This window comes from Capra hircus, chromosome 25 (assembly GCF_001704415.2).
Source record: "Capra hircus breed San Clemente chromosome 25, ASM170441v1, whole genome shotgun sequence".
NCBI lineage: Eukaryota > Metazoa > Chordata > Mammalia > Artiodactyla > Bovidae > Capra > Capra hircus.
The window spans coordinates 37,207,227-37,231,127 of NC_030832.1; the positions used below are offsets into that span (position 1 = coordinate 37,207,227).

Genomic DNA, 23,901 nt, shown 5'->3' on the forward strand with positions numbered 1-23,901 from the left:
TTATTCCTGCGCGTTTTCAGGCATGCGCAGACCAGCTCTACACAGCTGCCAGCCCGAAACCGGTCTCAGCCCGCCGATCCCTGCCAACCTCCTAGGCTGCAAAATTACAAAGCACCATTAACTTCTAACAGGCCGGAGGCAGACGGCCCTCTTCACGGGACGCTGCTGTTTATCGGGCAGCTATGATGCGTGCACGGCAGTTGTTTGGAATTTGGGATCCAACTAATATTAAAAAAAAAAAGTTTACTAGCGTTATAGAAAATTTGGCACCTTTGATGTTACATGGTCGTCTCTCGGTGAAATTACTACGAAGTAGAGCAAAGTGTCTACCCCATCTAACTTCATCTAACTTGTGAGTATTGCCCTGTCCCCATCCAGTGCCCCCTTCCCGTTCACAGATTGTTGGCATGTAGCCTCCTAGATGCCAGCAGTGTGTATAGGTTGTTCACAATGTCCATTCTGGCTTCTCTTTTAAGAATCTAAAACAGACCTTCGAGGGGCAAAGTGACTCTGCCAAGGTCCACTGCTCCTATGCCCAGCTAACCTCTGGGTCCAGTGGGGAATAGTGGAGATATTCAGATAACTCAATACTGTCACTACACACACCTGAGAAGGGGCTGAATGGCATTTAGAGGACTCATCTGCTGGGGCCAGGCGTCTATCTACTGCTTCCACCTTTCTCTCCATAGCCAGGCCATGCTACACCACCAGGATCCTGCCTGAGACCAGATGGGAGAGAAGAGCTACAAGCTGTAGGGGTCACTCACACATACACACACTCTTAAAGCTGTGGGGCAAGGAGAGCTCAGACTCTCCATGACCCCTGTCCCTCCTGGGGGCTCAAAGGCAAGGGTCAAAGATCCTCTGGGTCACGCTGGGAGTGGACCAGTGTGTTAGTCACCTCCTCCTCCTCCTCCTCCTGATCCTCCTCTTCAGTCTTCTCTTGCCCATCTGTGATCTTCTCCTTTCCAGTCCAAGTTTCCTGTAGACATGCTAGGTTGGGTAATAAAAAATAATTTAGATATTAGTCCTGGGGGACAGAGAGGTTGTAGCCTGGCAAGAAACCGGCCAGCTCCCACACTTACCAGTTTCAGAAGCTGGAAGCACATGACCTTCACAGAGAAAATGCTGTAGGGGCTGCTCCTGATGGTGGAAGTACCAATCTCCCACGACGTCTTCAAACTCCTCCAGCATGGTCTCACACTGGTCAAGTGGAAGGGTCAGAAGGGTATCTGCTCTGCTGTTCTGTGCAGACCCTCCTCCCTGCTCTTCATTCCCGGTCTCCCCACCCCACTTTGGAGAGGCAGGGAGCCAGGCAGTTAAACTTGGGTTATTAGATTTGTGGTCCTCTTTCATTCAACAGACATTTATTGGCACCTACCCTGCCAAGTAAGTTATTAAACTCCGAGTCTCAGTTCCTTGCCTGTAAAATGGGAAGTGGTAATAATATCTACCACATCAGGTTGCTGTGAGAGTAAAATGAGGCAGCAGCTGGAAAGTATGTGGCCCAAAACCAGGCACACAGTAGGTACTCAATAAATGGCAGTATATATTCTTAGCCTCCATTATTACTTCTTGATGTGCTCCTGGGCCCACGTCAGTCACTGGCAGAATCCCTGCTTTGCTCAAATGTGGACCTCCCTAGGATTGAGCTCCCCTCTCAGGTTCCCTTCTCACCTCCCTGGGCAATGCAGTATCCAGTCCTACCTGCTTCTTGAGGAATGTGACCTCCACGCTGGGCTCGTCCCACAGCTCTAGAGGGATCCCCAGATCCACCTTCACCCCCTTCTGCACCAGGCCTTTCAGTGTCGCCATGGTCTGACTCTGCCCCTGAAAGATGGGAATTTGAGCTCAGTCTGGTCCCCTGCTCCACCTCCTCCCCTTTTTGCCAGATCCACTTTGTCATCTACTGGAGACTCTAGTGAGAGCCACAGGGATGAAGAGAGTCTACCATGGGGAGGGGACACTCCAGAGCTGGGAGAAGATGGGCAGACTTCATGAGGACCTCAGGGGAGACAGGTTGTAGCTTCTGAAAGGTGGGATTCTGCCCTAGAGAAGAGTCTGACCTTGGCGTATCTCAATGAACCCTTGCGCTCAGCGTGAACACTGTAATCCAGGATCCGCTCACATAAATTCTCCAAGGCCTCTTCCAGCCTTGTCTCTCTGTGGGAAGAGGGGAAACAAAGACTCCCTGGATGCTGTGGGTGCTCCCACGGCTCCTCAGAGGACTGGAAGGTGGAGGAACATCGAGAAGGACTCACGAAACGCTGTAAGGGATGTGTCTCTTCCTCTTGCCTGTGTCCAGCACCTGCCCCAGCTCCAGCACCTCTCGAGATCGGCCAGTACGACTCAGCTCTTCCTGTAGCTCCAGGCTCAGGAGTTTACATACTAGATGTCCAAGGGGATGTGAAAAATAAACAAACATACCAGCACCTCATTCTGTAGATGGCAGCAGAGCCACAGTGGTTATGGGTGCAGGCCCTGGGGCCAGACTGGTAAGGCTGGAATCCTGACTCAGCCACTTAGTAGCTGGGTGACAATCCTGCTGGGTCTTGTTTCTTCACTTCTAAAATGAAGTGCCTCCATCACAGGGCTGTGGTGAGGATTAAATCAATCTATGTAAAGCCCCTAGAATAGTGCCTGAAAGATGGTGAGCACTGCATAACTGTTTGCTGTTTCCTGCAGTTATTTATTGAGCTCCTTCTGGATACACAATAGCAATACAGAGAGCAACAGACCCGTGATCCCTATCTACAGGACAGTGCCAGTGTCACTGGGGACAGATAAAAAGACGATGACAATATTTTGTAATGGACCCTACACTGGGGTGGGGAGGGGATGGAGATAAAACCAAGAGACTTAATCTCACTAGGAAATGCAAAATTCCCTCAATGGTCATTCACTGACTTCCTACTAGCCTGTGATTTCCTCAAGGATGAGCACTGTGTCTCTTCTACCACTGTCTTTCCAGTACCAGTGGGTCCCAAGAAAAGGAGTGGCCTACACAGAAGTGCCAAGCAAACTCACCACAGGAGCAAGTAACAAAAGTATCTCACATATGCCTATGGCACTATGCTAGGACCAGGGAGATATAGGTACTCTCCTTCGCTCCAATACAGTGAGAGGTGACAGATAAGAAAGGAGGCTTCCAAAGGTGGTGACTTAAATTGGATGTTGAAGAACCAAGTACAGAAGAGTGTGGATCATTCCAGGCAAAGGACAAAAACAAAGTGCAATGGCACAGAGGAGCAAGAGGACCAGGCAGGTTCAGTGACCACTGAGAAGTTCAGTGTGGCTGAAGCATGGGCACTTTGGGGATGGGAAATAGGGTATGGAAATGTAAGAAAGATGGAGGCTTGTAAGAAAGAAAGAGACTTGAATGATGTGCCAAAAACGTGGAGTCTAATCACAGCAGGAGGCCTGAAGAGGTGTTAAAGCAAGGAGGGACTCAACTGAGCCTGTGCTTAGAAAGACTTGACAGGTGTAGCAGGTTAAGAGTGAGAACACAAATGAAAGGAAAGGAGCGGTTAGGACCATGTCATGAAGAACACTGATACTGAAATGCAGGGTGGAGTAAGGCAAAGGGGAATAGAATTCAGGAAGAAATTAAAGTCAAGAAGGCAACCAACTAGGGAACCAGGGCACTCGACGGCTCAGCTCTGAAGTGCCCCCTCCCAGCTGGTCCCACAGATGCAGCTACAGAAGATGCTGCTCGATGAAAAATCCACACGGTGCACACGCTCTGCAAAGCCTCACAGTTATGGGGAACCTCTCCCAGTTGTTTGGCCACCTCTGTCTTTTATGAGCTTCAAAGCCTGATTTATTCACTCTCAAACCCCCGCAGGAGGGCGTAGGGCCTATAATTTGGGAGCGTCTCTGCTGGGGTGGAGCAGAGGATATCTACAAGGTAATGAGCCTGACAGCTCACTCCTGCAGGATCTTCAGATTTAGCTCTGGTCCTTTGGGGGAAACACACGCACACACACGAGAAGATGCTGACTGGAGTGGGCGATCGGGCCGATAGTCTCTGAACTACAATTCCCACAAGCCACTGGGGCCCAAACCAGCAAGAAAAAGCAGGCACCCCCCCACCCCACTTCTGGATGTCTCATGGGAATTGGAGTGCCATAGTTTGGGGGTAGCGCTATGCGTTCCCTCTGTTGGCCCCATTCGAATTCCACCAGGCTCCATCAGAACCTCCCTCAGGTCCTCAAGGAGGTCGAGTGACCCACCCATCACGTTCCATTTGGTCTGGCCCAGACGAAGGAGGTAGGGCAGAAGGATGCGAATAGGGGCTACTCCCTTTAGATACCTTCGCATTTGCTGGGCAAGCGTTCTGTGTCATCGTCCTCCTCCTTCGGCGTCCCAGCCCAAGCACCGTACACAGTCAAAATGAAAAGCAACGTTCCCAACCGCACAGGTCCCATGACCAAGTGCCGTCCACAGCTAACCACCCCTTGCTTTCAAACCAACTTCGAGCAGGCAGCGGGCCCTTTAAATCGCCAGGCGGTCGGCGGCAACTTTAATCCAGCCTGGCACGGGAGGCGCACGCGCAGTGCCGCCTCGAAAGAGGGCGGGGCCTGGCTGCGCTCTGGGCTTCCCCACCTGGTTTTGTGGCGCCTCCCGCAGGTCCTGGCCGCCGCGTAGTGAAAGAATAAACTGAAGTAATTACAGCAAGAGAGTGTGCTCCTTACACGCAAGCATAGAGACACCATTTTTATATCATTTCAGGCTCTGAGACTAGGGAGCTCATTCCGGCTCGGGGAAGGGGCGAGGGACCCGCTCTCGGTCTCTGCCAGGACCTGCTCCCGGAGGGGGCGGGGCCAATATGGCGCCGAGCGCCGGGTGAGCGGCGCTGTGGCGGCGGTGAGAGGCTTTTCCTGCGCTGGGCGTTCGGCTGGCGGGGGCGGGTCTGAGTGGTACCCGGGTCTAGACTCTTTGAAGGGCCCGTGTGGGGACCCAGAGGGGGACGGTTGGTTGAGTGTCCGTGTGCGTGGGGGCTCTGTGTGTTTGCACTGGAGGGATGTTGGGGGATGAGGTGGGCTCTCTACGCTTTCTTTCGCGCTGTACCCATTGCCTGGAGAACCTTCGACCCGCTTCCCTGCTGGGGAATGCTCCACGGATCTAGATGAAGTTAATCTTCTGTGACGTCTCCTTGCCGCTCCACTGACCTGAGGTTTCCTGAGGCCGTGGCGTGTTTTGTGAGCCTTTACACTGGCAGAGGGTACCGCGGGCTATCGAAGGATTAGTAGGAGCTCATCAGGGTACTGGGACACGACCGCCTCCTCTTTACTCGGCTCGAGGTCTAGAGTATGTGTTGAATAAATGTGTCCTCTGCAGATAAGATTTATAAAAGTGGGGGAGGAGACCTGGGATGGGTTGAGAAGAACGAAATTGTTTTTCCCTCCCCTCTTCTCGCCCCTCCATCAGGCCCACACCTGCCCCTCACCACCTTGCAGTCGCTCCTAAACACTTTTGACATTAGACTTCCTAATGCCAGGTTCTAGTGAGCATTATGGCCAAGCTTGGGCCTATGTCTTGTTCGATAATAATGGTACCGAGTCCTTAGTGAGTTCCTAATCTCTAAGACTTACAACTCATATATTCAGCAGGTATTTGTTGAGTATCTGTCTGGGGACTCTGCATACATCAGTGAACATAACAAAGCTCTCTGTCCACACATAGAAGGGAAGGGGCGATGTAGTGAGAAGCATAAGAAGTAATACAGTATGTATCAGCAGACGTTAAATTCCATGGGAATTAAAAAAAAAAAAAGCAGAGCAGGGGTGGGGTGCAGTATTAAACAGAGTAATGGGAATAGGCAGCCTGGGGACATCTAGGGAAGGGCATTCCAGGCAGAGGGAACAGAGCAAGACCACAAAGCAAGAACATGCCTGGCATCTTGGAACAGCAAGGAGGACCATGGGGCTGGATCATAGTGGAAGAAGGAAAGGAAAGGTCAGAGACTTGATGGGGAGATAGCAAATCATACAGGACCCCGAAGACTGAAATAAGGATTTTGTATTCACGCTGTGGCACACTGGGAGCCAGTACAGGGTTTCGAGCAGAGAAATGACCCAATCTGACATATATTTTGACAGAATCATTCTGGCTGCTAGGTTGGGAATAGATGTAGGGAGCAAGGATGGAAGCAGGAAGACCTTGTCAGGAGGCTCTTAAGGTTCCCCAGCAGGTGGGTAATGGTGAGCTGGCCACGCAGTGGGAGCAGAGGGATCAAGTCGGATCACCTGATGGGTCTGCGGTGAGGGCTTACATGATGAATAAGCATCTGGGTTAATGGCATTGCTATGAAGATGAGGAAAGCTGAGGCTGGAGCAGGTGGGGAGGGGGATGTCAGGAGTTGAATTCAGAAGAAATTTTAAGTAGCCAGTTAAATATACAAGTCTGGAGTTGGGAAGAAAGTTCTGGGTGGGGGATATAAATTTACCATCCTTAGCCTATAAGCAATACTGAAAGCTGTGAGAATGGTTGAGGTCATCAAGAGAATATGTATACCTCATAGCTATACGAGGACCAAACGCAGGGCATTCCAGCATCAGGCAGATGAGGAGAAGAGGAAGAACCAGCAAAGGCAATGTAAAGGGGCTAGTGAAGGAGGAGGAAAACCAAGAGCAGGAATCAAAATCCTAACTGGGGTAGGTTCAAGAGAAGGAGAGGAGTTGGGGAGGGGCGTGGCAAGAACCTCTATAGTAACAGGTAAGACAGAGCACGTGGGTGCCAGAGATGCTCAGCGGGTGGACATAGCGATGGGAGCCTGGGGAAGTCTCTTCTGATGGCCAAAAATCAGGGAGGAGGAGATGACAGGTGGGACAGAACCTGAGTGCACTGAGCTCTGTGACCATCAGCGCAGCATCAACAGCCCATCTGAAGTTTGTGGCCATGAATTTAAAGTGCAGATTGGTCAACATGGCTGTGTATTTTCTCATCACATTCAATGGTAGGGGCACATAGGCTCAGACAGGGCAAGTTGTATTTAACCAACATTTTATATTTGTCAAGCATGAATAATGATGCAAGAAGGGGCAAGAGACATGAAGGTAGGCATGTCAACCACCTGAGAAAAAAGGATACTTTGCACATTTTACAGAGAAGAAACCCAAAGCCGGGAGCATTTAAGTAGCTTGCCTAGACAACACTGCTAGGTAGTGCTGGGGCTGGGATTGAAACTAAGAACTGAGATCGTTCTGCTATACCTGACTTGTACTGTGCCTGGCACAGAACCAGAGCTCAATAAATTGCGTCCAGTTGGGTCCAAGTCCTATCTCCTGTTCAGTGAGTGCTGCTCATATGAGGATGGACAGAAGACATCCCCCAACTCCATCCCCCCCTCATGCTCCACTGCTCTCCCCTTGTGGCGGCCTCTCCTGACTGGACAGCCCCTCTTTAGGTCTCACTCTCAAGTTTCCTCTCAACCCCTCCCAGGGTCTCCATCTCTCTGCCCTGGGGCATCATCCTTCCGGGGAGGGGAGGAGGGGCTCCAGAATGGCCGAGGAGAAGAAGCTGAAGTTGAGCAACACTGTGCTGCCCTCGGAGTCCATGAAGGTGGTGGCCGAGTCCATGGGCATCGCTCAGATTCAGGAGGAGACCTGCCAGCTGCTGACGGATGAGGTCAGCTACCGCATCAAAGAGATCGCACAGGTACCTTGGTCTTCCTGCACTGCACAGAGACTGCTGCCCAGGCCGCCTTCTTCCCCAGGGTCTGCGGCTGACGTCTGTCCTCCTACCCCCCACCCAGGATGCCTTGAAGTTCATGCACATGGGGAAGCGGCAGAAACTCACCACCAGTGACATTGACTACGCACTGAAGCTAAAGAACGTTGAGGTGATGGGGACGCACAGGACGAAGGGGCAGGGTGCCGAGACCTCCCAGTCATTGCATTGACCTCAGCCCAGCCAACTCAGGCTCCCTTCTCATCCAGGGTCTCTCTCCCTCCTGTTGTAGCCACTGTATGGCTTCCATGCTCAGGAATTCATTCCTTTCCGTTTCGCCTCTGGTGGTGGCCGGGAGCTTTACTTCTACGAGGAGAAGGAGGTTGACCTGAGCGACATCATCAACACCCCTCTGCCCCGGGTGCCCCTGGACGTCTGCCTCAAAGGTCGGGGGAGGGGAGAACGGGGGCCAGGGAGGCGGGGAAGGGCCGTGTGTGGGTGTGAGGAAGGGCACTGGTGAAGGAGTCCTCCCCGTGAGACCCCTAGTGGGGAACACGAAGGAAAACACATCCCTTCGTGTGGACTGACTTCCTGATGTCCCTGCCCGATGGTTCACCTGGACACCTTTCTTCCTCGCAGCTCACTGGTTGAGCATCGAAGGCTGCCAGCCCGCGATTCCAGAGAACCCACCCCCAGGTAACCTCCACGCCCAGCATCCACCCCTTTCCCTCCTCCCTCTACGTCTCCTCCCGACTGCTTTCCCTTCCCGCCAGCTCCCAAGGAGCAGCAGAAGGCCGAGGCCACAGAACCCCTGAAGTCAGCCAAGCCAGGCCAGGAGGAAGATGGCCCCTTGAAAGGCAAAGGTCAGGGGGCCGCTCCGGCTGACGGCAAAGGTCAGTACTGCTGGGCCAGGCCTCTTGCCCCAAAGCCAGATGGTCATGTGTGTGAGATGGGTGAGGTCAGGGCAGAGGCTGTGAGCTCTGGCCAGTGAGCCCTAGAAACGGCCAAGCAGCCGGTTTCCCTGGGTGTGGGAGGTGAGGCTAGAGGTTTGCCTGGTATCCAGGCCTCCTCAGGAGCTTTCCTGCCTAAACCTGGCTTCCTGACTCACACAGGGAAAGAGAAGAAGGCGCCACCCCTGCTGGAGGGGGCACCTCTGCGACTGAAGCCCCGAAGCATCCACGAGTTGTCAGTGGAGCAGCAGCTGTACTACAAGGAGATCACCGAGGCCTGTGTGGGCTCCTGTGAGGCCAAGAGAGCGGTGAGGCCCCGCCCCGTGTCCTGCCTTCGCCCCTCCTCGGCCCCCGGGGGGGCGCCCCGCTTCACTCGCCCCCCTCCCCCCACAGGAGGCTCTGCAGAGCATCGCCACGGACCCAGGTCTCTACCAAATGCTGCCACGCTTCAGCACCTTCATCTCGGAGGGGGTGAGAGGCCACGGGAGGCTGGAATGGGGTTCCAGGGGTGGGCGGGCAGGAGAGGAGGCTCACGGAGGGGCCCCCACTGCCCCATCCCTGCTCCCTCCCCACCCCAGGTGCGTGTGAATGTGGTGCAGAACAACCTGGCCCTGCTCATCTACCTGATGCGCATGGTCAAGGCGCTGATGGACAACCCTACCCTGTACCTCGAGAAATATGTGAGTGGACCGCCGGCCCGCTTCGCATCCGGGCTCGGGGACCGGCTGTCACAGCAGGCTGATGCGGGGCTTCTCCCCAGGTGCACGAGTTGATCCCGGCTGTGATGACCTGCATCGTGAGCCGGCAGCTGTGCCTGCGGCCAGATGTGGACAACCACTGGGCGCTGCGGGACTTCGCCGCCCGCCTGGTGGCCCAGATCTGCAAGCACTTCAGCACGACCACGAACAACATCCAGTCCCGCATCACCAAGACCTTCACCAAGGTGAGCCCTTTCCGTCACTGGCTGGCTTGTCACCCAAACAGTGAGTGCCACGCCCACGCCAGTGTGGCTTCAGGAAGTGACGCTGAAAACCAGCAGCAGAGAGGTGTGGGCTGGACTTGGGCCAGATCCGCAGTGTCTTTTTTTTCTAATTGTAGGATTCCACTTTAAAGTTCAGAAACAAAAACTAATTTCTGCGGGACTTCCCTGGTGGCCCAGTGGTTAAGACTCTGTGCTTCCAATGCAGAGGGCGAGGGTTCAATCCCTGGTCAGGGAACTAAGATCCCACATGCTCCACAGTGCTGCCAAAAATTAAAACAAACTAATCTCTGACAGTAGAGGTCAGAATAGCAGCTACTTTGGGGAGGAGGGAGTGGTCGAGAAGGAGCTGTTGTCTTAAATGACTTATAAGGAAGCGAGTATATGAGACTTGAGTCCTTACCAGTTAGCTTTTCACACCCCTTCATTTGGGTTTATTTTCCGTCCCCTTACAGAGTTGGGTGGATGAGAAGACCCCATGGACAACGCGCTACGGCTCCATCGCAGGCCTGGCGGAGCTGGGACACGATGTTAGGCCCTGGCGGGGGAGCCCTGGGGAGGGGAGGGATTGGGAGGTCAGAGTGGGCAACAGCCTCCCGACCTGGGAGACCCTGTGGTGACCCCCAGACCCCAGCTTTTCCCTTCCTTTTCTAACAGGTGATTAAGACACTGATTCTGCCACGGCTGCAGCAGGAGGGGGAGCGGATCCGCGGGGTTCTAGATGGCCCGGTGCTGAGCAACATTGACCGCATCGGGGCTGACCATGTGCAGAGCCTCCTCCTGGTGACAGAGCCCCACCCTCCCCCTTCTTCCCACTGATGCCCCCTCTGCCCCCGCCACACACACACACATACACACGCACGCGCGCGCGCGCGCACACACACACACACACACACACAGAGGACAGTGTTTAGCAAGCAGAGCGTTTTCCATTCACTTATCCCCTCTTCATCTCATATGCAGAGCACACCTGAGTCCAATACTGTTAACAGCTGGCACTGTGTAAGACACTGAGTAAGGAGTCTGAACTCAGCCTGTGACTTTCAAGCCTGACCCGCCCCGATGCTTCTGCAAGGCACACGCCCTGTGGACTGGCTGGCCCTTAGATGTGACCATGTAATCACTCAGCAAGCTGTCCACTCAGCCAACTGCTGCCTGTGTTCTCTACGAGGAAAAACCTCCGCATTCCTTACACACCGATAAGCCAGCAAGTGCAGCCTGGCCTTCGGCAGGCACGCACTGAAATAATTGATGACCACCTTTGTCACCCCTTCCCGGTCCGGATCTCATCTTTGCCTTCTCTCTACAGAAACACTGTGCCCCTGTCCTGGCAAAGCTGCGCCCGCCGCCCGACAATCAGGACGCCTATCGGGCAGAATTTGGGTCCCTTGGGCCCCTCCTCTGCTCGCACGTGGTCAAGGCCCGGGCTCAGGCTGCACTGCAGGCTCAGCAGGTCAACAGGACCACCCTGACCATCACTCAGGTCAGTGCAGGCTTGGAGGAAGGGGGAGCAAGTGAAGAAGGAGGGGAGGGTGAAAGGAAGGAAAGCTCGGGGGGTGGTTCCCATCCCAGTGAGGCTCAGACACTACACGCTGGGGTGTGCACCCTGACTTCTGTGAAACATGGGGCCCCCTAAGTCAGCCATCTTGGGGGAGCTGGTGAACACAGATGGTGATGTTTTCTTCCTGCTTCTTTCTACAGCCCCGGCCCACGCTGACCCTCTCACAGGCCCCCCAGCCTGGCCCTCGGACCCCCGGCTTGCTGAAGGTCCCTGGCTCCATCGCATTGCCTGTCCAAACGCTGGTGTCTGCGCGAGCTGCTGCCCCCCCACAGCCGTCCCCGCCGCCAACCAAGTTCATCGTCATGTCCTCATCCTCCAGCGCCTCATCCACCCAGCAGGTACCCCGTGTGGGACCAGGGATGCTGGGGCCCGGGTTGGAGCACGGGAGGCGTCCCCTGGCCTGGGGTGTGGGGTGGGTGCAGGCCAGCGGCACTGCCTTCCTTCTGGCCCAGGTCCTGTCCCTCAGCACCTCAGCCCCGGGCTCTGGTTCCACCACGACCTCTCCCGTCACCACCACCGTCCCCAGCGTGCAGCCCATCGTCAAGCTGGTCTCCACCGCCACCACCGCGCCCCCCAGCACTGCCCCCGCTGGTCCTGGCAGTGTCCAGAAGTACATCGTGGTGTCTCTGCCGCCCACGGGGGAGGGCAAAGGAGGCCCCGCCTCCCATCCTTCTCCCGTCCCTACCCCATCCTCAGCCCCCTCCCCACTTGGGGGCAGCGCCCTCTGTGGGGGGAAACTGGAAGCTGGGGAGAGCCCCCCTCCTGCTCCAGGGACTCCAAAGGCTAATGGCTCGCAGCCCCCAGGGACCGGCTCCCCTCCTCCCGCACCCTGATGCTGACCTTCTCCCTGGATTCTCTCTCCCACACACAGACACACACATGCTGGGTGGAAGGAGGTAGTAGCCAGCTTCCCTCCATGTGACTTTCTCTTTAGATATTGTACAGCCAGTTGCTCAGAATAAAAGTTTGATTTTTAAATTGTGATCTACTTCAGTCGCCCCTGGGTCAGGTCCCACAGGAGAGTCTAACTTGTCGAGCTCCCTGGTCTCGAGGACTCAGGACTCTTCCAGCCCCAGCCCCAGGCCAGGACACTAGGAGAGAAAACATCGTCCTTCTCCGATGCCCTGACCGCCACCTCTGCCTCCCGGGTCCTTGTTTGGGAGCCTCAGATCCGAATGACGTAGGCGTCGCTGTGGCTTAGGTGTCGCACCCATTTGTGGGGGTTGGCGTTGCCGCAGGGTCTGAATGTCAGCCTGAGGAAGCGGACCTGGAGGCCGGAGCACGTGTGCCGGGGCAGTTCAAAGGAGAGGCTGGCAGGGCCCAGCCCCAGAGGAGCCGAGGCAGAGGGGCCTTGGCCAGGAGGCCCAGGGAGGCCCGGGACGTCCATCTGTGATGGGGAGAGGCAGGGAGGGGTGCTGAAGGCCCCGAGAGGAGGGAGGGCAAGAGAGCCAAGGGGCCAGGAAGCTGACCACCTTCGTGAGAAGGCATGGGTCAGGGCTGGAGGTGGAGGTGGGAGCAGGGCCTTCGAGAATCAGCAGCTGGTACCTGGAAAAGGCCTGAAAGCTGAGAGCCTCCTTGCACTCGAGGCAGGTCCCAGCGAAGGGCTCCCTCCCCCAGTTCTGCCTTCTGCTCTGGGCTGCTCAGCTCCTGAGACAGGCTGGAATCGGGAGAGGAAAGGGCTGGGCTCAACCCCTGCCCCACAGCTCCCACCCCAGCGCTATCTGTTTTCCCGAGAAGCTAGTTCGACTGCCCATGGGCCCCGCAGTGCACATGCGCTTACCTGACCACCCCTCGAGGCAGGGGAAGATGCAGCCTGACGTTCAGAGCCTGGCTGCAAGGGAGAAGGGAGCAGTCAGTCCCAGGAAAGCCACATCCCATCTTCATTAATGTCACCACTGGACTTGCGCACAAGCGCCCCCCACCCCCTTCCCAAACTCCAGGCTCTCCCCTGGATTCTGAAGCTGCCGGCCACACCTAGGGGTGGAAGGAGCAGCTATATGGGCCTTGCCTCCTGCCCTCCATAGCTGGACTGGGCTGGACTACCCCCACTCACCTCTTTGGGGGCAGGTCACAGCGTAACTTCAGATAAACCTGGAGCCTGTGTGAGGGGGTACAAACTGTTACTCAGGCCCTATCCCACTGGCAGGGCCCCCATGTGTGGCTGTGGCTTTTGCCCCAAGAAGGAAAGAGAAGAGCTGAGATCCACCCAGCTCCACGAGCCATTACATGCACGGAGCTGGGTCCGCTTGTCGGGGAGGGTGCACATTCTAACTTGGAGCCAATGTCACCACCACCACCACACTCCTCCAAAATCAACCTGGGAGTTATATAGATACATACAAATATACATGTACACACACACGTACATACATACATTGGCTTGGGCTCCAGAGAAGTTCTAGAACGGGGAAATGGTCTCACCTGCCTGAGCCTCGGTCCCACTGCACAGAGGGAAAGAGCCGGAAGGGGAGCGGGGAAGGGAGGTCATCTGAGAGTTGGTACCTCATCACAGTCAGCTGAGACCAGAGAGGAACAGAGGTGAGCTTGGTCTCCTTACACCTGAACGGCCTCCCTCCCCCTCAGTAGATGGAATGTGCTAGGCCAGCCCGGTCCTGACCTCACCCTGAGGGGGCTGCAGACGGAGGATCCGATGAGATTCAAACTCATCCAGGAATACCGAACTGTGAAAGGAGACCTCATCCACCCGAATTCCCGGCCCATAGCCTGGAAAGACAGAAAGACCCCCTCTGCCGACCTGTGTTTTGGGAGGGGGTGGGGATCCATCTAACTTCCCCAGGTGAAACCTAGGACAGTGACCTCTACTTAGAAGAAAAAGACCCGCTTTCTCCTCACCTCTCAGTTCGGACTTCCCCACACAAAACTCCTCGGTCAAGCCGATGCGCATCTCTGTCAGACAAAAGAGTATCAGAAGAAGCCATGGTACCACCATGCCCACCACCAAGGAGCCAATCCCACACCTCAACCTGGTCCAGCTCGCGTGCTGCTCACCTGAGCCGCTGGGCAGAAAGCTCTTGAGCCGGATCTCTCCCTGCACATCCACCTTGAGCAGCGAGCCCTGAGAGCAGCGGGAGGTCAGTGCCCAGCGATTCCCAGGTGCCACCATCCTCAGCCGCAGGGCTGGGGGCCCAAACTTACGTTAGAGGCTATCAGTACAGATAATCTCTCGACAACGTCCAAAAACACTTCGTTCTTTTGGCTCTAAGGAAAGAAAGGGGGTCTGGTGGTTGGAGGTTGGTCGGTCTGTCTTCTAATGTGGACAGGCAGAAAGGAGAGAACAGTGGAGGCTGGGGCCCCAGGATGGGGGCACAGGGCTAAGGAAAGGGATCCTCCATGTCTAGAGAAGGGGGAAAGATATGCCAGGATCTTGCACTCTGGGGACTCAAAAACCAGAGGATGTGAACCCAACGGTCCCTCCCTCACCTGGTCAGAGCGGCTGGACAGGACTGGCCGGCTGGCTGCACTGCTGGGGGCCACTTTGCTCTGTTGTGTCTCGGCCCCAAACTGAAAGCACCCAAATCAATCAGTCCTCATGGCTGATGCTTCCCACTAACCCTCCTCAATCCTGGCCTCCTCTGTCCCCGGACTGACCAAGCCAACGCTGCTGAGATCAAAGAGGCTGAAGGGTTTGCTGACCACAGCCTCTGTCTGGATGAAGTTCCTCAGCACCTCCGTGGATGTGGTCTGTACGTAGCCATAGTCCTAGGGGGCAGCGGAAAGACACTTTTTGGGTAGTCGGTGGGGGAAGGGGTGAAAACGAATACTTATCTTCAGGGAACCGGGGACAGGGAGGAACCTCACCAGCACTTCATCCAGGAGTTCGTAGACCAGAGCCACGTTGCGAGAGATGGTCGCCTCCCCTAGGGAGCCACAGTAATCACCCAGAAGAGTGGCCAGCCTGCGAAAACCCAGACAGAGGGTGCATAACTCCTCCTCTCTGACTCCCTGACCCCTGCACCCGGGTGCCCAGCCCTGCCCTCCTCACCGGGAGAGCAGCTCCAGGAGGCTGAAGGGAGAAATGTTTTCTGAAGTAGTGGCCACCAAATAGAGACCGCTGTGTCTGATGTGAATAAAGTGACGATCATCGTGGTGCTGAGGCATAGGCACGGAGAAAAACGTTAGGAAGAAAGCTGCAGTGATTCCTGGCCATGAGACTGAGGCTGGTATCCTGATTTCCCTACTTACTAGCAGCGTGACTTTAGGCCACATACGAAACCTCCCCAAGGCCCAGTTTCCTAATGTGTAAATGAAGTTAGTAATAGTACCTACTCCAAAGTGGCTGAGGATTGAAACGTGTGAAGAGCTGTGCCTGGTGCGGTTAGCGATCAGTAAACCGCCAGTAATGTTATTTAGAAGAATGTACCCCCTTCCACCCCGCGTATGAGCTCTTAGAGAACGTTCCTGGAGGAGGCGCCTCCCAACCCCAGACCACCAACCGCATACCCACCACCCCACCCCCACTCCCGCCAGTGGTTACCATGACAACCGGAGACTCGTCTCCAGGCAGTCCCGTCAGCTTCCGGTAGAAGAGCTCGGCCACATCCCGGCCGCCGCTGTCTCCGCGGACTGACCGAGTGGAAGGAAAGCTAAGGAGCTGGCGACACTCGCTAGCACTGGGGCCCTAGTCCCACGCAGCCCTTCTCCCCCCGCCCCGCTGGCCAAGGATACAGTCCTTGTAGATGAGCGGGTCCCCCTTGGAGGACAGAATGAAGAACTGGGAAATCATGGCCGTTCTGGAGAATAGACTAGGAGACAGCAAACGTTGGGCCTGCCCCGCCCTGCGGCCCCGGAACAAAAGGACGCGAGTAGCCTGGCCCTTTAAGAGCGATTCTCCTCCGACCGCGGGAAACCCGGCGCGCGCCCCGCCTCGCCCAGGCCTTCCCTCCAAACACCCGCGCCTCTTCCCCGTCACTCAGCCCAGGTTCGCCCGTTGATTGGCCCAGGCTGGGGCCCGCGGCAAGCGGGAGGGACGAAGGGCATCCTCTCCGATTGGCCCGCAAGCGGCGGCGCTGGTCACGTGGGGGGCGACGTTTCGCGCCAATTTCGGTTGGTCGGCCGCAGCCCGCCGCGCGGGCGTTTTTTTGCTGGCCGGGGAGTGAGAGCTCAGAGCCCGCCAATTGCTGCCTTACGGTCCTCGGCAGCAATGGCACTTAAGGACTACGTGCTCGAGAAAGGTGAGAGTCTGCGAGTGTAGGAGGGGCGTTCTGCGCGGGAAGCTTCCTGGGCGACACCTGTTGGTGTGGGCTGGAGTCCCGGGGGGCCGGGCTCTCGGCGCGCGAGGCCGGAGGCAGGGTAGGGAGGTGGCAGAGTAGAGGCGCATGGTGCCTGGGGTGCGCACGGGCCGCCAAGGCCGGGGGAGAGCTGGTGATCGTGTCGAGGAAAAGAGTGAGAGTCGTGGGGAGGGGATGCGGACACCCGAGCTGGAAGCTCCAGAGGGAAGGGTCGCGTTTAGGAAAGAGCAGGCCCTCAGGGGCCTATCTAACCAGCACCCCTCGGTCCCGCTTTTCTCCGCGCGCTTAGGCGCTCCCAGCGCCCACGACGCGCCGAAGCCCGGGGTAGGGTGGGGCGGGCGGTCCCGGGCCGCTGCGCGCGGGGATTGGGCCGCATTAGGTCCACCTCCTAGCGGAAGTGGAGGCGGGCGGAAGTTGCGCGACGCTACTGGAGGGAGTGTCGTGTGTAAACAGTGTCCTTCCGCGCGGTGGCCTCGGAGAGAGCGACCGAGGGTAGGGGCGTGCCTGGAATTGGAGGGGTTTCTGCGGAGGCCGAGGGATGAAGTGGTGGGATGGGGCAGGGTGGCCCTCGACGAGCCGGCCAATCGCCGGACGGGCTCCCGCCTCGGGCGGAGGAATCCCGGGCTGTGAGGCGGCGGCATCTGGGCCCATGTGCTTCTTTGTTTACTAAGAGCGGAAGCAGTGGCGGGAGAGGGGGTGGGGCGGAGGACGGGCCTGGTGGCGGAGATTCCCGGGAGAGCAACAATTTAAGGGACCGAAAGAAAGGGGGAATAAAGCACGTAGAAGGAAAGCTGAGAACCGTGAGACTTGAGTGTGTTGCCGGGTGTGGAAGGCCCTTAGAAAAGGGTACTGAGATTTCTAATTAAGGCAGAGAGTGGAATTCCCCTGGGGGGAGCGTATTGGGTAATACTCTAAACTGCTAGGGGCCACTTATTCTTCCTTAAGCCAACACAGACTTGCGAAAAGGAGTTTCGCTCTGTTGGGGAGAATTACGTAGGTCTATTTGAATGTTCATTTAATTTGTTTAAAGATTCCACTTTAAACAAAAGTAAGTTTTTTAGATCTCTATCAAGGGTTTGCAGTAAGGTATATGAAAAAAAGCCCGTCCTGACTTTATTTTTCTTTACAGAAAAAGTGAAGAAGTTCCTACAAGAGTTTTACCAGGATGACGAATCTGGCAAGAAGCAGTTCAAGTATGGGAACCAGTTGGTGAGTCTAAGGTTAGGTAGAGGGAAGGGGTGGTGACTTGAGCTATAAGGCCTGGCTTATTTTAGCAGGTATGTCTTTCTGGAAGTGGTGAGTTTAGCACCATACGTGATACTTGTGTATCACTGTGCTGCGTCTGTGCTCAGTCTAATTCTTGGCGACCTTATGACTAGCCTACCAGGCTCCTCTGTCCATGGAATTTTCCAGGCAAGAATACTGGAGTGGGTTGCCATATGCTTCCCCAGGGAATCTTCCCGACCCAGGGATTAAACCCATGTCTCTTGTGTCTCCTGCGCTGGTGGGCAAATTGTTGGCCACTGTGCCACCTGGGAGAAAGTGAAGTGAGACTCAACGGGACTCAGTTTCAGCTCCCTCAATCCCTGAAAACACCTTAATTATTGCAAACGTAGTGATACACACTTTTCTCCCTTGTGGAGCCTGGATCCTGTGTGCTGAGCTCGTAATGACCAATTTTTGCTTGTGAACACTGGTAAGATAAACTTGGCTCCGCTGCTTTCTCTTCCCCACCCCAGGTTCAACTGGCTCATCGGGAGCAAGTGGCCATGTACGTAGATCTAGATGACATTGCTGAGGATGACCCTGAGTTGGTGGACTCAATTTGTGAGAACACCAAGCGCTATGCCAGGCTCTTTGCTGATGCTGTTCAAGAGCTGCTGCCTCAATACAAGGAGAGGGAGGTGAGAAAAATGCAGGGCACACAACTTGGGTTTGTGTTGAGAAACTTCCTGGGTACTGATGCTGTCCGAGCTGACCCAAAGGAGTCAGTGGTTTCTGCCTGGCACTCTTACGTTCTTTCCTTTCACCATCCTACCGCTCACTTTTCCTGTTTCCTTTTCTTTTCGTTTAGGTAGTAAATAAAGACGTCCTGGATGTTTACATTGAGCACCGGCTAATGATGGAGCAGCGGAGCCGCGACCCGGGGGCAGCCCGAAGCCCTCAAAACCAGTACCCTCCTGAGCTCATGCGCAGATTGTGAGTGACCACGGTAGGGACGGGCGTGGGGTTCAGGTCCCCAGACCCTTGCTAATGACCACTTTCTCCATTAGTGAGCTGTATTTTCAAGGCCCCAGCAGTAACAAGCCTCGTGTGATCCGGGAAGTACGGGCTGACTCTGTGGGGAAGCTAGTAACAGTGCGTGGAATTGTCACTCGTGTCTCTGAGGTCAAACCAAGAATGGTGGTGGCCACTTACACTTGCGACCAGTGCGGGGCGGAAACCTACCAGCCGGTATGTATGGAGCAGAGAATGGGAACACGCTTAATTCTGTGAGGATGAGTTTTGCCTCCTGGTGTTTGTCTGGTGCTTTTTCTGTTTCCTGTGTGGCCACTTTTCGCTTTCTTGCTACGGTGGAGTGGTCTTTCCACCCAGTCTGTTTTCTTTGTGTCTGTCGATGTGTACCTTGCACGGCTTAAGACAGTCCCAAAGGTTTCATCGTCTCTGCCGAAGGAGGGGTGTGGCTCCTGTGACTGAGGGCTCCTTCCTCGTGACTTTCTCTGGTGCTTCCCTTTCCACTCTAGATCCAATCTCCTACCTTCATGCCTCTGATCATGTGCCCGAGCCAGGAGTGCCAGACCAACCGCTCAGGAGGCCGACTGTACCTCCAGACTCGTGGCTCCAAATTCATCAAATTCCAGGAGATGAAGATGCAGGAACACGTGAGTTTAGAGTATGAGGTCCAGGGCCCAGGGAAGTTTGAGGTTGGGAGTTCACTCAACTCCAGTAGAAACTCGTGAAGTAGAGGGAAGAAAGTAGAACAGAGAGAGGAGCTGAGGCAGAGAAGTTGCAGAGAGTAGGAGGCAGGCTTCTCTGGGACTTTCTGACTGAGCTGGGATGTGGTAAAGGAGAGCTCAGCTTCCCTCTGTTGGTTTGTGTGGGGCCAGATAGGCCAGGGAGTGGCAGATGGGTGTGCGCAGGAGGGGAGGTTAGTCCTCCGGCCTCAAGCACCCTTCTTCCCCAGAGCGACCAAGTGCCCGTGGGAAATATCCCTCGCAGTATCACGGTGCTGGTAGAAGGGGAGAACACAAGGATTGCCCAGCCCGGGGACCACGTCAGCGTTACCGGCATCTTCCTGCCAATCCTGCGCACTGGGTTCCGACAGATGTTCCAGGTGAGGAAGGGAGTTTAAGGGGAGGAAGTGGTGGTCCCCTTCCTCCTTATCCCCTCCCTTTTACCAGCCCCACAGAAGAAAGTTTCAATAGCAGAACACCAGGCAGAATGGAACAAAAGGGTTTGTCAGGAACTCCAGAGGGCATCGTGTGGTGGGCAAGCAGAGAACTTCATTCATGCCCTGGCGTTTTCCTGCCCAAGGGTTTACTCTCGGAAACTTATCTGGAAGCTCATCGGATTGTGAAGATGAGTAAGAGTGAGGAGGATGAGTCTGGGGCCGGAGAGCTGAGCAGGGAGGAGCTGAGGCAAATCGCAGGTGAGGGGTCGGCAGGAAGATAAATGTGAGTTTATCCCAAGCGCTTCTTTCCCCTGGAAAAACTCTTGAGTCTTGGCTTTCCCATAGAGGAGGATTTCTATGAGAAGCTGGCGGCCTCCATTGCCCCAGAGATATATGGGCACGAAGACGTGAAGAAGGCGCTGCTGCTCCTGCTGGTGGGAGGCGTGGACCAGTCTCCTCGAGGCATGAAAATCAGGGGTGAGTGGAGACATCAGGGAAGGGTGCCAGACCAGGGTCACATCGGTCACAGAACAAAAGCCAGCATCTTGATTTCATGGGCTCAAGGTGGGATTAGAAACAGGGCAGGCAGACCTCAATATCCTTTCCTCTGTGTGCAGACAACCTGCATCGAGGGAACAGTCACTCAGGGGCTTCCTTCCCTTCCTCCAGGCAACATCAACATCTGCCTGATGGGGGACCCTGGTGTGGCAAAGTCACAGCTCCTGTCTTACATTGACCGCCTCGCCCCCCGCAGTGAGTATCAGACCCTGGGAGAGGCAAGCTTAGGAGGAGGACCACCAGGCTTCCGTCGTGGGCGGGCCAGGGGATGGAGATGGGTGTTGGTGTCATCACCCCCAGACCTGCCACTGCCTCGGGACGGCCCGGCTGGGTCAGTAGAGCAGTTCAGCCCAGGCCTCGCCTCGCCTCACGGCCCCGTTCTCTCTGCCCTGCCGTTGCTCCCTTACTCTCCTCCATTTTCCTAAACAGGCCTGTGCGTGTCTGCCTTCCTGACCCTTCTGTGCAGGCCAGTACACGACAGGCCGTGGCTCCTCCGGGGTGGGCCTCACGGCGGCTGTGCTGAGAGACTCGGTGAGTGGCGAGCTGACCTTGGAGGGCGGGGCCCTGGTGCTGGCCGACCAGGGAGTGTGCTGCATTGACGAGTTCGACAAAATGGCGGAGGCCGACCGCACAGCCATCCACGAGGTCATGGAGCAGCAGACCATCTCCATTGCCAAGGCGGGCATTCTCACGACGCTCAACGCCCGCTGCTCCATCCTGGCTGCCGCCAACCCTGCCTACGGACGCTACAACCCTCGCCGCAGCCTGGAACAAAATATACAGCTTCCTGCAGCATTGCTTTCCCGATTTGACCTTCTCTGGCTGATCCAGGACCGGCCCGACCGAGACAATGACCTGAGGTGACTGCAGTTCTGCACTTGGGAGACACACCCTGTAGCCATCTCTGCAGGGAGGAGAAACTGGAAAACCTGTTACTGTCTTAGGGAAACAGCAGGAACCTTCCCCTTAAACAGCAGGGGTTGCTCCACAGTTCTCAGAGGGGGTCAGGGTTGAAGCGCTGACAATCCTTGGCTGACCAGGCTGTGGGGTGGAGCGCTGAGGGGGCACCAAGACAGAGCGCTACTGTTGCCTCCCCTCCTCCCAGGTTGGCCCAGCACATCACCTACGTGCACCAGCACAGCCGGCAGCCCCCTGCCCAGTTTGAGCCTTTGGACATGAAACTGATGAGGTAGGAGAGCCGGACAGGGCTGGTCCACTCCCTGGCGTCTTGGCCTCTGTGTCTCTCTCTTGAAAAGCTTTCCCCCCTTCCCCTCCTCCTGGTGTCCTGGGTCTGAGAACAGGGAGTCTTGGTTCCCCCGGGCTGGCCGTAGACGACCACGGCGGAGAACCTACCTTCACACACCTCTACCTGCAGTCTCAGGGTTACTAACCCAGGTGCAGATTTTGGCAAAGCTGGCTTTTGCTGCCTGGGTGCCTGACAGCACTGCTCTCTGAGGAGTCTGTCCAGGGACTCCTAATGTAGTTTTTCCCTTTTAGCTGTTCTCGTGAATTAACAAAATCATCTCTTAAGGCAGGTGGATTTGTCTCAATCATGCAAAGGCCATTTTCGTTTACAAAAAAAGTTGGGGATAACTTGAAATGTTGATGGACTTTCTAAATGCAGCATATTTAAGCCTAATCATCCACCAATTGCTGTTTCCTACTTTAAAGCGCCCTCCCCTCCAGTTTCTTTACTCCCAGTTTTCCAACTTTTAATGCAGAGCACACGCTCTCCAACCTCTTCTGCTTTCCCACAGGCGGTACATAGCTATGTGCCGGGAGAAGCAGCCCACGGTGCCAGAGTCTCTGGCCGACTACATCACAGCGGCGTATGTGGAGATGAGGCGAGAGGCTTGGGCCAGTAAGGACGCCACCTACACTTCGGCCCGGACTCTGCTGGCTATCCTGCGACTGTCCACCGCCCTGGTGAGTGCCACTCTGTGTGCTGGAGGCCGGTCCGTTGGGGCTCTGCTGGGCGGCCTGCCCGCCTGCCCGCGCGCTGCCGCCTGCCTGCTGCTCCGGCCCTGCCGGGGCTAAAGTGCTGACAGTGCAGATAGTGGTCCTGTGTGCTACCGCACTGTGGGTACTTGCTGCTCCAGCAGGGCATACCAGCGTCCCAGGAGAGAGGCTTCTCCGTTTCTCAGATCTTGCTGAGGGGTGGGTGGGTTAACCTCGCTCCGGTGTCGGGAACATTCATTTCTGTCCTACGCCTTGGACCATCGTCCTGGGGGCTCCAAAGTGCTGTTCGTGCAGGTAGTGTGATCACCTGACCTACTGCTGAGCCAGCACTTCCCGAGCCCTAGGGACACTACCCCCCGCCAGTCGCCTTCTCGGCCGAGTGCCCCAGGCTCCATCTCTGGTGGTGGGGAGCTCAGTGGGATTCAGAAGGGCCTGGTCTCCCTCACAGGACAGCTGCACACCGGGACTGGCCAGTGTTGAGAGGCGGAGACTTGGGCAATTGCTGGACGCTGCCCCGGGCATTGCACTTGTCTCGGTCTGACAGTGCCGGCCCCACACTGCGGATGCCTGGTGGGTGGGGAGGGGGCCGCTACTCCTTTGTGAGTAGGAACACTCAGGTGCCCAGCCTTAAAGCTGGAGCAGGGTGGGGGGGGCCTCTCTGACTTTGTTCCACCCCCTCCTTCTGTGCCCATCTCTCCCTACCTTCCCCTTAGGCACGTCTGCGAATGGTGGACACCGTGGAGAAGGAAGATGTGAATGAAGCCATACGGCTGATGGAGATGTCCAAGGACTCGCTGCTGGGTGACAAGGGGCAGACAGCTAGGTGAGTGGCTTAGCAGAGGGTGGCAGGAGGCACCTTGACCGTCTTGAGCAGGAAACTCATCCTGTGGCTTCTGCACCCCTGGGTCTGTGGTGCTGACCTCAAAGTTCTAACCCTGACCACACACCATGCTCGTCTGTCCAGGACCCAGAGACCAGCAGATGTGATATTTGCCACCATCCGTGAGTTGGTCTCTGAGGGCCAAAGCGTCCGGTTTTCCGAGGCGGAGCAGCGCTGCATCTCTCGTGGCTTCACGCCTGCTCAGTTCCAGGAGGCCCTGGACGAGTATGAGGAGCTCAACGTCTGGCAGGTCAACACTGCCCGGACACGGATCACTTTTGTGTGAGTCCAGTCGCTTGGACACTGGCTCTGCTCTGCATACTGTCCTACCCCGCTTCCTGTGATGGTTTGGCAGTGCTATTGAGGGGAGAGGAAGGTCCCCTTTTTTGCCCAAGCTGCACTTGTTTTACTTATTCTTTTTTCCTAATAAAGTGTGTGTCCATTTGCTGCTTCCGTTAAAACAGGATTTTGAGTTTTCTGGATTCTTGTCTTTTCCCTTTATGCTTACCTTATTCCAGGCATTCAGTAAATCTGAGGGGACTTCCTGCTCTGCCTGCCTAGACACCCATACCCGACCGCACTGGTCTCCTCTCCCACCCCCCTCCAGTTGGTCTCAAAAATATGGACACCAGTACTACTGCCTCCTGAGCTTCGGGCAGGTATTTCATCTTTGTGAGTGCTGAATGCTGCAGTAACAAACCCC

The 23,901-nt window shown here is 55.9% G+C and overlaps 4 protein-coding genes and 3 non-coding genes across 15 annotated transcripts; 5 read left to right on the forward strand and 2 right to left on the reverse strand.

Annotated features, from left to right (window-relative positions):
• On the reverse strand, window positions 224-4,566 carry CNPY4 (canopy FGF signaling regulator 4). Its single transcript, XM_005697835.3, has 6 exons — window positions 4,313-4,566; window positions 2,262-2,388; window positions 2,067-2,163; window positions 1,708-1,830; window positions 1,086-1,203; window positions 224-993 (listed from the first exon to the last, which is right to left on the reverse strand). Exons 1-6 carry the CDS (start codon window positions 4,425-4,427, stop codon window positions 854-856), a joined length of 720 nt encoding a protein of 239 aa, XP_005697892.1. The 5' UTR covers window positions 4,428-4,566; the 3' UTR covers window positions 224-853.
• On the forward strand, window positions 4,803-12,145 carry TAF6 (TATA-box binding protein associated factor 6). Of its 3 annotated transcripts, none has more exons than XM_018039870.1 (15): window positions 4,803-5,310; window positions 7,444-7,659; window positions 7,757-7,843; window positions 7,964-8,117; window positions 8,311-8,367; window positions 8,445-8,564; window positions 8,784-8,929; window positions 9,015-9,092; window positions 9,200-9,301; window positions 9,382-9,564; window positions 10,056-10,130; window positions 10,258-10,383; window positions 10,910-11,083; window positions 11,302-11,499; window positions 11,614-12,145. In XM_018039870.1, exons 2-15 carry the CDS (start codon window positions 7,504-7,506, stop codon window positions 11,992-11,994), a joined length of 2,037 nt encoding a protein of 678 aa, XP_017895359.1. In that variant the 5' UTR covers window positions 4,803-5,310; window positions 7,444-7,503; the 3' UTR covers window positions 11,995-12,145. The 3 variants fall into 3 exon arrangements, with proteins under 3 accessions (XP_017895359.1, XP_017895358.1, XP_017895360.1); XM_018039869.1 differs by having other exon boundaries at window positions 4,809-4,845; XM_018039871.1 differs by having other exon boundaries at window positions 4,816-4,866.
• Window positions 6,989-16,089, reverse strand: AP4M1 (adaptor related protein complex 4 mu 1 subunit). Of its 5 annotated transcripts, XR_001917195.1 has the most exons (19): window positions 15,848-15,959; window positions 15,657-15,745; window positions 15,165-15,271; window positions 14,981-15,077; window positions 14,771-14,881; window positions 14,603-14,683; window positions 14,318-14,380; window positions 14,171-14,237; window positions 14,015-14,068; window positions 13,779-13,885; window positions 13,583-13,677; window positions 13,215-13,259; window positions 12,942-12,992; window positions 12,707-12,818; window positions 12,372-12,548; window positions 10,004-10,152; window positions 8,780-8,910; window positions 7,801-8,037; window positions 6,989-7,634 (listed from the first exon to the last, which is right to left on the reverse strand). XR_001917195.1 is itself a non-coding variant. In XM_005697836.3 (15 exons), exons 1-15 carry the CDS (start codon window positions 15,903-15,905, stop codon window positions 12,327-12,329), a joined length of 1,359 nt encoding a protein of 452 aa, XP_005697893.1. In that variant the 5' UTR covers window positions 15,906-16,089; the 3' UTR covers window positions 12,040-12,326. The 5 variants fall into 5 exon arrangements, 1 of the variants encoding a protein (XP_005697893.1); XR_001297291.2 differs by having other exon boundaries at window positions 6,989-8,037; XR_001297293.2 differs by lacking the exon at window positions 12,372-12,548 and having other exon boundaries at window positions 6,989-8,037.
• Window positions 15,685-23,664, forward strand: MCM7 (minichromosome maintenance complex component 7). Of its 3 annotated transcripts, none has more exons than XM_005697840.3 (15): window positions 15,685-16,353; window positions 17,540-17,619; window positions 18,150-18,314; window positions 18,485-18,609; window positions 18,684-18,864; window positions 19,155-19,292; window positions 19,595-19,744; window positions 19,945-20,059; window positions 20,147-20,278; window positions 20,471-20,554; window positions 20,826-21,219; window positions 21,465-21,548; window positions 22,117-22,285; window positions 23,032-23,141; window positions 23,283-23,659. In XM_005697840.3, exons 1-15 carry the CDS (start codon window positions 16,323-16,325, stop codon window positions 23,482-23,484), a joined length of 2,160 nt encoding a protein of 719 aa, XP_005697897.1. In that variant the 5' UTR covers window positions 15,685-16,322; the 3' UTR covers window positions 23,485-23,659. The 3 variants fall into 3 exon arrangements, with proteins under 3 accessions (XP_005697897.1, XP_017895357.1, XP_005697898.1); XM_018039868.1 differs by lacking the exon at window positions 15,685-16,353 and adding an exon at window positions 16,831-16,902 and having other exon boundaries at window positions 23,283-23,664; XM_005697841.3 differs by lacking the exon at window positions 15,685-16,353 and adding an exon at window positions 17,114-17,256 and having other exon boundaries at window positions 23,283-23,664.
• MIR106B (microRNA 106b) lies at window positions 22,383-22,462 on the forward strand. Its single transcript, NR_129555.1, has one exon. It is a non-coding gene; the product is annotated as a microRNA 106b (primary transcript).
• On the forward strand, window positions 22,584-22,659 carry MIR93 (microRNA 93). Its single transcript, NR_129801.1, has one exon. It is a non-coding gene; the product is annotated as a microRNA 93 (primary transcript).
• MIR25 (microRNA 25) lies at window positions 22,780-22,878 on the forward strand. The gene has a single exon (NR_129679.1). It is a non-coding gene; the product is annotated as a microRNA 25 (primary transcript).

What these genes read in the sequence shown, in the direction of transcription:
- CNPY4 (XM_005697835.3), bottom strand. Translation starts at nt 4,427, where the DNA reads ATGGGACCTGTGCGGTTGGGAACGTTGCTTTTCATTTTGACTGTGTAC. An exon ending in GTTCATTGAGATACGCCAAG is followed by an intron (nt 1,831 to 2,066) that starts GTCAGACTCTTC and finishes CCCATCTTTCAG; the next exon opens with GGGCAGAGTCAGACCATGGC. An exon ending in GCTTCCAGCTTCTGAAACTG is followed by an intron (nt 994 to 1,085) that starts GTAAGTGTGGGA and finishes TACCCAACCTAG; the next exon opens with CATGTCTACAGGAAACTTGG.
- TAF6 (XM_018039870.1), top strand. Translation starts at nt 7,504, where the DNA reads ATGGCCGAGGAGAAGAAGCTGAAGTTGAGCAACACTGTGCTGCCCTCG. An exon ending in TCCAGAGAACCCACCCCCAG is followed by an intron (nt 8,368 to 8,444) that starts GTAACCTCCACG and finishes CCTTCCCGCCAG; the next exon opens with CTCCCAAGGAGCAGCAGAAG. An exon ending in CCACCCTGACCATCACTCAG is followed by an intron (nt 11,084 to 11,301) that starts GTCAGTGCAGGC and finishes TTCTTTCTACAG; the next exon opens with CCCCGGCCCACGCTGACCCT.
- AP4M1 (XM_005697836.3), bottom strand. Translation starts at nt 15,905, where the DNA reads ATGATTTCCCAGTTCTTCATTCTGTCCTCCAAGGGGGACCCGCTCATC. An exon ending in CTTTCTGCCCAGCGGCTCAG is followed by an intron (nt 14,069 to 14,170) that starts GTGAGCAGCACG and finishes TTTGTCTGACAG; the next exon opens with AGATGCGCATCGGCTTGACC. An exon ending in AGCTTTCAGGCCTTTTCCAG is followed by an intron (nt 12,549 to 12,706) that starts GTACCAGCTGCT and finishes TCCCCATCACAG; the next exon opens with ATGGACGTCCCGGGCCTCCC.
- MCM7 (XM_005697840.3), top strand. Translation starts at nt 16,323, where the DNA reads ATGGCACTTAAGGACTACGTGCTCGAGAAAG. An exon ending in GGACTACGTGCTCGAGAAAG is followed by an intron (nt 16,354 to 17,539) that starts GTGAGAGTCTGC and finishes TTTTCTTTACAG; the next exon opens with AAAAAGTGAAGAAGTTCCTA. An exon ending in TGCGACTGTCCACCGCCCTG is followed by an intron (nt 22,286 to 23,031) that starts GTGAGTGCCACT and finishes CCTTCCCCTTAG; the next exon opens with GCACGTCTGCGAATGGTGGA.